The following is a 10,784-nucleotide window of genomic DNA, read 5'->3' as shown; positions in this document are numbered from 1 at the left end:
TACTAATTATAAGAAGGTAGGGTAATGATCACTTTTGACTCCCCAAACTCAATCACTCTGATAGATGGGAGAGACAGTACAAAGGATTCAGGTGACTGGGTACAAGCTTACCATCTCCGAGGGAGTCCCCCCCCCCCTTTCCCGGGGCTGCGACTCACTGACGCGACTGTTGCTACTTCACAACAACAACAACAACACTGCTGGGTTTAAAGAACGCGGTAATGGATGGGCAGCCGGTCGCCCGAGGGAACCGGATTCCGGGATAATGACCATGGAAATATAATGAGATAATGGGGGGTCTGTATGACCTTAGGGCTGACAGGGTAGGAGTTTAATATGTTTAATCATCCCCCAAGGGGATAGAGAGTCTTATTACTAAGTAGGAACAGAAGTAGAGTAATGATCACTTCTGACTCCCCAAACTCTATTACACTGATAGATGGGAGAGAGAGGCAGTACAAAGGATTCAGGTGACTGGGGCTCTCTGATGGAGTGTTGCGGCGGGCCTGCTTCTTTGGAGGTCATCGGGTGTGATTATCAGCCCTGCGCCCGCTCTCCGGCTACATCGGGGGCATCTGTGTGAAAAAGGATAATAACCTAATTTTTCAAAGGGTGAAAACAAAAAAGTCTCTCTTAGCAAATATATTTATTAGTTAACATTACATTGTTTTATTCCTCCTCTCCCTCAGAACAGCTAGCTTCTAAGAGCATGAAACTACGAGCAGTGGCGGAAGATCTACCTCTCTCGCGTCGATGCTTGACCCTGGGGAAAAAATCTCTTACGGTTTTTTCTCTTCCCCGCCAAAGATTGCAACTGTCTCTCATCTCTAGTTCCTCTTCTTCTTCTGTACTCCCTTCTTCAGTACTGCTATTAGCTTCTTCGTCTTCCTCCACTTTGTCATCTGTTTTATCTTTAAATAATTTAAACTTTGTTTCTCTGGCATCTGGATGACCATAGGATACAGAGTGATAGGCATCTAAGTAAAAGCGCTTATCATCAAATGAGCTAAGACCTCGTTTCCTAGTGGTGATAGTGGTCATCTGACCTTTTAAATTTCTAATTTGACTATATTGGAAGGTATGTTTAGAACCGTCTTCCAGCACACTTCTAAAGTTATTATGAGTTAATAATTGTTGTTCAGACTGAGGAACTCCTTTTGCAGCGATAGTGTTGTTATTATCTGCTAGCAGGATGCTATACATTTTGGGTTTAATGCAGACTATTTCTGAAATAAGGCGGTCCCCCACCTCACTTTTAAGTAAGCCTAGAGATCCCTTCCTTGAGTCATTGTAGAGAGGATGATCTGTGGGGAAATTAGATGTGTCTATCCATTTCCTCAATGGTTCCTTACCGATTTCATCAGTAAGGTTTTTGATGCCCTCTAAACAGGCGATGACACTATCGGTATCTGAATAGATTAGTTTTATTTTGTCTTGGTATGTTTTCTTAAGAATCATATACCAAAAATGGTACAGCTTAAATTTGGCAAGTTCTAGTATCTGGTAACCTATGTAATTAGGGTAAGTGAGTTTTATGGCTGGCGTCCCCGTCGTAACCAATACTTTGTTTTCTGAAAGCTTTATGGCTTTCTTAAATAGTGGCTTACTCACCGCTCGCAAAAATGCTCCCGCTGATGTTATGAGCTTCGTTTTGTTGGCATATTTTGATGGATTAAACAATGTCTTGCCGAATACAGAATTGGTCAACAATTTAAATAATCGCTGACAGTCTTTACTAGTGCTACTATTGCGTTGCCTCACGTTCGTTTCAACAAAGCCCGCCAGATATTTTCCTTGTGAGAATTCATATATGCTATGAATTTTCTCAATTTGTAGACCTATCTCCAAGAACAACTGCAATAAAGGCAATGATATTAGGTAGTTTCGTTTGGGGAGATGGTCCCCCACTAATTTAGTATTTTTACGGGGTAGTTTTTGATTACTGATAGCCAATAGCTGTTTGCTGTACTCAGATAGATCATCTAATGTTATCTGTTTGTGATAGAGACATAGTGGTAAGTCATCCGTGTAGCGAGCTAATTCTGGGGCTATTCCTAGAGTGTCTATAAGAAGCCAGTAACCTTTTATAGAGTCTTGAGGATTCTTCTGGAGAAGACTGCCATTTGCGAGAAAACTCGCCATTTCTGCGGGTGAGAGTTTTCGAATGTTTGCGTAGGGCAGCGCCTCAGTCATGCAAGAACCATAAAGAGAATTAAAATCCCAGTATAGCAAAAATTTACTTACTAAGTTTTTCTCATCAAAATTGGGATTAATGAACTGGTTATTGGCCTGAGCAAACGTCCTAACAGCAGTAGTGAAGCCGCCTCTTATATTAGACTGTATGATGTTATAAAGCTCCTGATCAGTAATTAATTCTAATTCCACTCCACTGGTTTTTAAGAAGGCATCATAGGCAAAGCCGGGGAGAGAAACATAGTGAACAACATCTAGATTATAGATGTTGTATAATAATCTCCTATGCAAGGTGAATATGTCAGCCAGAAGTCCTACATCACAGCTGAGATATACTAGGAGATAGTCTCCTAGAGTTTGACAAGCTGTTTTCTCCCAAACCAGATGAGCATGATCGAATTCTTCTTGGCTAATATGCTTCTTAGACAGAGAACTGTAGAAAGCTCTTTTTGGGGGTAAAGTCTTCTCTTCGAGCCTTTCTGGGGAGCTGCAATATTCATAAGGAAACACTTGTTTGCCGGTTAATAAGCTTCCCCAACTTTCGGGGGGTAGATGACTTATCATCGCCTCTGTGAATTTCAAGGGTGATTTTGAAGCTATGTGCGCCTGAGCCAAACTAGCCAAACCAGCGGACAAGAAGGCTAGACTATCCAGGAAACGTAGTGCTCCTATTTCTACCTTTAGAAATTTATATCCCTGTTTCATTAAAACATTGATTGGGGCTTTAACACTTAGTTCTTTAATTATCAAAGCCATATCATATGATAGGTTATGAATAATAACAGGCAAATATTTACCTGAATTTTTCTGCCTTAAATTGCAATTATTGCAGAGTGCTCCTAAATAATTAGCCTTAGGCATTAGATGGTCATGATGCCTCACCTTTGGTTTGGTAAGAGTAAAGTCCTGATGACAGAAGTTGCACTTCTTCTGTATGGCAAAATGTATATGCTGCTCCCTGGTCATATGAAGCGGATAACAGGGAGTGTTCATCTTTATCCAATCCCATAAAGACGAAAGTCTATCATACATATGATCAATACACTGTACCCCCCGATGGACATATCTATCTATTATAGTGCTATTTCTGTCTATCACTATATAGCCATAAGCTATTGCTACGTGTCTAGCTGTTATTACCCCCTCTGGCTTACGATTATCGAGATAAGCTTCTAAATCCACAAAGGCAGTATGAGAGGGCAAGTAGCCCTTGTGAGTATTTTTGAATTTACAAACGCTTCCAGCTGGGGGAAAAATCAACTTTTGTTGGTTGTCGCATGAATTGAAGTGAGTTTTTAAGTTGCAAATGTCACTATATTCACTTAAACAATTCAAGCAAAAGTGCTTATTGCGTGAATGTTTTCTGGAGAAAATTCTCATATATTTCTGGAAGTGTTTGATTAAAGCTACATGAGTCTTTCCCAACAATAACAGGGGCACTACCAGTGAATATTTATTACTACCCCTACGACATAAAGTAGCATGATAGGTCCCTTCATGAGAAGTTAAGCAATAAATAAATATTGATATTTTGTTGTCAGACTCGAGTTTGTGGATGTCACTCCACTGGACAGGGAGAGTCACTCGCGAGTAATTGACAAATTTCTGAAGGCTATCACATCTAGATAAATATCGTCTGATTTTATACCAGCCCCAGCCAAGTCTACGACAGAAAAAGGCCGCCAGACATTGAATAAAACAGCTATTTTTTACTCCTCTCGGGTTAAATATCTGATTTTTCCCTCGTAAAGATGTGGGATATTCTATATAGTCTCCTAGGTATCCACGCACTCCATTCTTGCATATTACAATATGAAAACCCTTTATATAATCTAGTATGAAGCCTGATCCCTCGCCCGATGAAATTTCAGTTTCTAATCGCATGCTAAGGTACTCCCTCCATGACCGTAAGAGCCGAGATATATCATCTCGTGTAACTAGTTGCGCGGGAAAAGTTATATAATGCTCACGACTGTCATCCTCTCCCAGTAGCGACTGTCTGCGCAAAATAAGGCTCAGTTCGGCATAAATCCTAAGAGCATTTTCATAAAGTGCTCGTCCTGATAGAACAGTGAAAAACTGTAATATGTGCCTCATAAATGTTGTTGCGAAGGACTGAAGAAATAATATGGGGTCGTGTTTATGAGAGGCAGGAATTGAATATTTTATTCGACAGAAGTGACCTTGAAAACATTCCGACCGACTCGTAATGTGTGGTTCCTCTGAAATGGAATCGTCTCCCATTTCACTCTCTTCCTCATCTGAACAAAAATTTTTTTTACCTGAAGTGAACCTTCGATTAACAGAGGAGGGGGAACCCAAGAAAGAGTAGTAATGATCCTTGGAAGAGGAGCTGTCACTTGTGGCGGCTGGTCTCCATCCACTGGGACCGGCAATCGGCTCAACTTGCTCTTGTGGGAGTGTTACGGTCGAAGATTCATCGGAGGACACAGACTGATCTGCATAATATAATTAGAGAAAGTTATTTATTATTATTTTGTTTTAGAGCCATACTAGACTAATTATAACTCTAGCAATCTTTTAAAAAAATGTTACTGTTAAAGTATAAAACTGGGAGAAGCTAAGCAATCTATGGAATATATGCGGTTCTCAAAATGATTTTTATTCTTGTTAGTGAGATACTTTATAAACATATCTTAAAAATGTTTGACTGTTAATAAAAATAATTGATTAAGAAAAGAGCGCTGACCTCTTTCTTCCTGGCCCGCCCCCCGGATCATCTGCTTGGAGTATTGCCCCGCCCCAACTGTTGGAAAAAATTATTATTAGCTCAAAGACTTATTTCATTATCTGAAAATAGCAGTTTTAAGAAAACATCAATTCAGAGCAATAACCTGGGTATCTCACCTGTCACGCATCTCCTGCGATGAGCTGTGACATTCGCCACACACACTGATAGCCCGCAGAAACTACAGGAGAAAGTGTGGTGAGCTGCATCCTGAGGGTATAATCGCCCGCATAGGTGGCATCTGCGAGCTGGGTGACGAGTCATATCTGTAAATACACACTCTCACTCTCATATTCCATAAATTATTTAAATTATAGATAATATTTTAATCTCCCATAGATAGAGAAGTTTTTACCTGCTCTAATCTAAGCTGGTAACTTTCTTGAGTGAGCGGGAAGAGCACCTTTCGCCCTAGACGAAAAGGTGAGCGTATTTATAGCACGCTTTTAGGATAGCGTGCTCATAAGATGCTTAATTTTCCCCAAAGTAGAGGTACAGTTTTTCACATCAGTCTCTCTCTATTTTCACGAGAATCTTTTAAACAAAAATCCCTGCAAGTCTATATATTATAAATATAATCTAGAAAAGATTTCTTATTGTCAATAAAGTAAGAGGGATAAAATCTGGGAAGAACTCTTTTCCCGAACGAAAAAATAAGAATTTAGACCGGGCAAGTAGGGAGGATTACGTAAATTGCCATAGTCATGTGAATTTCCCATTTGTATAAAGCCGAGGCGAGGGAAAGATTAATTAATTAATTTATAGATACTGACCATCGCCAAAACTAAATATTCTTAAAAATAATAATAATAATATATTTTTCCCCAAAATAAAAATAAATAGGCATCAGCCGGCAGAAAGTGGCGGGGCCTGCTTCTCTTTGTCTGTGACCTCCATTCGACCCACCACCACCTGGCGTAGGGAAGGTAGTGAAACTGCGTAATATCCAGACGACCTTCACTGTCGGTCGGGCTTTTTTTTTCTATGGTCTTCTGGCGGGAGAAGGCCATGCCGCCATTGTTATCTTCATCTCTGGGATAAACTCCCCCCTCCCTCCCCTCTGCTTTGAACTAAAAAGAAATGTTTATATATAAGATGATTCTTCCACAAAAAGGCTCATTTGAAATGGGAAGATGGACAAGGTCTGTACCTTTACAGAGGAAGAGTTGAATATTTTCAGAGAGCCTGCAAGAATACTTGTTGCTGGTTTTAGCGGGGCAGGCAAGAGCAGTCTAGTGGAGCGTTTATGTAAAAAATATGCCGGTTCTTTCGCGAGAATAATCATTTCCAGTCTGGATGATAAAACTCACCCTTTGAAACAAATCACCTCTCTTAGTGAGAAAATCATTTTAGTGAAAGGTCTCATTAACCCGGCGGATTACCAAAATCCCCTTGAGACAGACAATAGCTCTCTGTATATAATTGATGACCTTTTTAATGAAGCAGTTAAGAGTGATGTTATAGCCAATATTTTTACTAGAGGAAGACACGAGCAAATATCCGTAATTCTCATATCTCAAAATTTATTTCCACAAGGAAAATACGCTCGCACGATCACGCTTAATTGTAGTCAATATATTTTATTAAGACAACGAGATCTGTCTCAGTTGGAATGTCTCGGGCGACAAATTTATGGAAAAAATCTAGCCCCGAAATTTGTTGAGATATATCGTCACGTCACTGCGGATAAATACGGCTATCTTCTGGTTGATTTAACCGCTCCAGAGGAAATTCAATTACGAAGCTTCATTACCGGAGAGGGCAACTGTGAAACTGTATACCGCTGGTAAAAACAAAAATGGCCTTAAATTCACATAAAAAGAAAATTCTAGAAAAAGTATTTAGAGACGTCAATAGCCCCGGGGGCTTTACTGGGAATGTTAACAAACTTTTTAGAGCAGCTAGGGAGAAAAACGCCTCTATTACTTATAAAGACGTAGTAGATTATCTCTCTTCTCAGAGGGCCTATACTTTGCATAAATTGCAGCCTCTGCGATTTCCCAGACGGAAAATCATAGCTGCTGCCCCTCGCATTATACTCACCTGCGACTTGGCGGACATGACTTTATTACATTCCCACAATGGTGGCATTAAATATATTTTGTTATGCATAGATGTCTTTTCAAGGTTAATGAAGGCGGTAGGACTAGTCAGAAAAAACTCAAAAAGCGTCTTGTCAGCCTTACGAAATATTATAGAAAGCCCCACCTTCCGTGGAATTTCGAGATTACACACGGACAGAGGGACCGAGTTTTATAATCGTCCTCTTCTGAATTACCTAAAAAAAAAAAATATTAAATTATACAGTACCTTCTCGGACACTAAGGCTGCAATAGCGGAACGAGCTATTCGCACGCTTAAGCATAGAATCTACCGCTATATGACTTTAACAAATTCTTTAAAATATATAGAGGTATTACCAGCCATAGTAGAAACTTACAACTCAACTCCTCACTCCTCTCTCAAGAAAGGTCAAACTCCACAACAAGTGCATTCTCTGAGTCTTCCTCGAGACATTCGTCGGCAGTTTGGGCTAATGTATTTAAATGCCCGTCCTCATCAGCCTCGTACTAGTCCACGACTGACTCCTGGAGCGCATGTGCGGATAACTAGCCACCGGGGGATATTTCACAAGAGTTATTGGCCTCAAAACACCGAAGAAATTTTTAAAATCCAATCGGTTGATAATTCGCAAGTAATCCCCTCATATTCTCTTATCGACCTGAGCGGGGAAAAAATACTCGGGCAATTTTACGCTCAGGAATTAATAGAAACATCTCTACCTGAATTTTTTCCCATTAAAATATTGAGACGGAGAAGAAAAACTGACGGCAGTAGAGAATATCTGGTGAGCTGGGTGGGTTATCCCCGAAGTGCAGATAGCTGGGTGCACGAGAAGGACATGCAAAATGTCAGACAGGGGTAAGCCCCTAGCAGTGCAACACAGAGAGTTATTAATTTTATTAAACAAACTTCCAGCTAAAGCTCGCAATCGTATTATTAAGGAATTAAAAAAAAAAGAAATTAATTGCATATCTGAGATATTTACTAATTTTCTTAAGAAAAATCTAACAGTAGAACCGACTATTTTGAGCAAATTAAAGAAGTTTAGAGGAGACATTCTCACCGTTGCCCGTAAACGAACTCCACTTTATAAAAAAAAAAATATTCTTCTTTCGAAGCGTGGAGGAGCCATCTTAACTACACTCTTACCTCTGGTCATCTCGCTGATTAGTAGTTTTATAAAGTAAAAAATAATCGAAATGGTGGTAAAGGAATTTTGTCTCATCCCTCGGCTAACCGCCGAAAAATATATTTTTAAAAATGGAACAAATATCTTACCCACTCCTAAGCGCGAATCTCCTTTTCCCCGCCTTCGCAGAAGCACTGCAACCACCACTATGGCGCGTAGGAAGGAATCTTCCAGCCTCTCGAGAGTGAAAGTGAAACCAGCCCAAAGCAAGGATGAGAAGGTCAGCTCCTGCCCCAGCATAGCAACTCGCCCTCATAAGGGTAATTACCGCTTCGAGCTACCACCTCCCACGAGCGGGCACCCACCCGAGCTCTTTGTTGAGACTGGCGAGTCCCCCATAAAAAAAAAAAAAAAAAATAAGCTCGCTCGCTGTAATGCCGCCCGCGGCGGTGGCGGCAGTGGCGGCAGTGGCGGCGGCTGCGGCGGCTGCGGTGGCGGGCGCGCCCGCGGTAGTTGCCGCGAGGAGTCTAAGAGTAAAAAAAAAAAAAATCCGAAACAGAAAATAATAGCCAATAATAATAAACTCCCGCCGGAAATACTTTTATCTTTAATATCAAGAAAAAACAACAGTCTTTCTCTCTCGCCTGAGGACTCTTCCCCAAATTTAAATGAAATAATTGATCTGTATTTCACGAGAGAAGAATTGCCATACGCGAAATCTATGCTAAATCTATTCAAAAATAATTCTTTCATTCGGTGGGATAAGAGAGGTATTTTATTCCCTCCATACCATAATTTAAACATCTTACAAATCATTAAATCTTTGACAAGCAGTCGAGCGTACATCGATAAAAAACTTTTGCCCGTTGTAGGGGAATTAGTGAGCCTTATTAGATTAGAGCCAAGATTTATAAAAAATCACAAGGCGAGAAAACAATTATTAGGCGGTTTTTATGTTAAAAAGACCGCGGAAAAAAAGCCGCTCTGGCTAGCCTATTGAAATTTAAGCTTTCATAAAGTCGAGAGAAGAGCTTTGCCCGCTTTAGTAAATACCGGGACAGGATAGAGACAAGAAGTTCCTTCTCGAAGTGCTATTCATAAAAAAAAAAAAAAATGGACCAGCCATCAGTTGATTATCCCGAGAGAATTAATCTCCCGTTGAATGAAGAAGGAGAAAAGGACCCCAGTTTGTCGATATTATTACATCAATTAACGTCAAGACGAAAGATTTATCAGCAAGTGTGTTACAAAGCTCGTGTGATACAAAGTTTATGGCAAACCTACGAATCCTTCAAAGTCAATTGCCCCATGACCAGATTTACTAAGACTTTTGATGAAATTGAAAAATTATATGACAATTTTAATCAGAAAGAACTGACGGCTGAAATCAGACGCTTAGAATATGCTACGCATGATTTCCGGGATATGATAGAAGCTTTTGAAGGGGCCCAAAGCTTGTATAAGCACCTTAGGCGAATGTCGACCTAGAGAGGTCCCCCAAACCCCTACCAAACCCACCCGCAGGAGTGGGAGGCTACTGCAGCGCGGTATTTAAACCCTGCCGCCGACGTGCCGATAAACATTATCCGTCTCACTCCCTCAGCGAGGACTCTAAGGAACCCAACTGTTGACGAGAATGGAATATAAATTTCCAGTAATTGTCGGGGGAATAACGGGTGAAGAATTCCTGGAATATGGGGATTGTATCGTGTATCCCCACAACGCTACTTCTGCTCGCCCCTACGAGCCGGCTCTTTCACTCTGGGAAAAATATCCTTTTTCCAAAATTGAGCGAAAATCGCTAATCCTGGTGAACCGTGCCATAGCTGCAGATCGGGGCACACCCGGGGAAATTGTCCTAAAATCACCCCCACCATGCACCAACACCCTTGATGACAGGCCAGAGGATTTTTTAAGACCCCACCTTGCAGCACTAATATGTCAGTTCTCAGCGGGTCCTTGTCTTGAAAAGAATGAAATTGCGCAACAGCAATTAGAGCGTAGTCTCGACACGCATTATGTACGCGGTTTGAGCAAGGACACGCAACAGAATCGACGAATTTGGTTTAAATTATGTCTGGTGTCCCTGGGTCGGGCAGTGATAGCCAATGGCAACATCAAACGGGTAATTTTACCCCAGTACATTGGCATGAGCAGAAAACAGGCCGATGAATGGCACACTGAATATCTCCCTCTCATTAACATATTTCAAGACATATTACTGAAACGGGAAATTCAGACATGCTTGCTCGTACCGTCAGTGAGCCCATACTTGGCAGTACCTAAAATCATCCTAGATGAGGTGGAAATTGAACGCGGCGCCTCCCCCGAAGCTCTAGAACGGGAAATACTACAGCTGTCTGTGGAGAAGCAAGGCACTGGCAGCATCAGCGGTGGCAGCAGTGCCGGTGGCGGCAGCAGCAACAGCAGCAGCTGCAGCAGCGGCGGCGGCGGTGCAGACGTCGGACCAGCCGGTGGGATTGGAACTAAACGAGACAGTGGCATGCGTGAAATGGACATGCCTGATGGAGTCGAGGTCACTTCACGCGGAAAACGCAAACGACAGCACGATGATGTGGATATTTTATTCCTAAATGCTGTAACTAATAAAAAAATAAAAATGTAAACTCTTCAAACTAAAGTTTTTTT

General features: G+C 41.2%; 1 protein-coding gene across 1 annotated transcript; it reads right to left on the bottom strand.

The window, feature by feature from the left end:
- Positions 1-410: 410 nt before the first annotated feature.
- On the bottom strand, positions 411-5,859 carry LOC128701022 (uncharacterized). The gene is made up of 3 exons (XM_070093450.1): positions 5,062-5,859; positions 4,904-4,960; positions 411-4,652 (listed from the first exon to the last, which is right to left on the bottom strand). The coding sequence occupies exons 1-3, from the start codon at positions 5,204-5,206 to the stop codon at positions 670-672; spliced, it is 4,185 nt and encodes a 1,394-aa protein (XP_069949551.1). The 5' UTR covers positions 5,207-5,859; the 3' UTR covers positions 411-669.
- Positions 5,860-10,784: the final 4,925 nt, after the last annotated feature.

Source organism: Cherax quadricarinatus, chromosome 42 (genome assembly GCF_038502225.1).
Source record: "Cherax quadricarinatus isolate ZL_2023a chromosome 42, ASM3850222v1, whole genome shotgun sequence".
Classification (NCBI taxonomy): Eukaryota; Metazoa; Arthropoda; class Malacostraca; order Decapoda; family Parastacidae; genus Cherax; species Cherax quadricarinatus.
This window is presented reverse-complemented; position numbering and strand designations above follow the sequence as displayed.

Coding starts and splice junctions, on each gene's coding strand:
- LOC128701022 (XM_070093450.1), bottom strand. CDS start 5,206: ATGACTCGTCACCCAGCTCGCAGATGCCACCTATGCGGGCGATTATAC. Junction 4,961..5,061: donor TCGCAGGAGATGCGTGACAG/GTGAGATACCCA, acceptor TTTTTCCAACAG/TTGGGGCGGGGCAATACTCC. Junction 4,653..4,903: donor GGCGGGCCAGGAAGAAAGAG/GTCAGCGCTCTT, acceptor TATATTATGCAG/ATCAGTCTGTGTCCTCCGAT.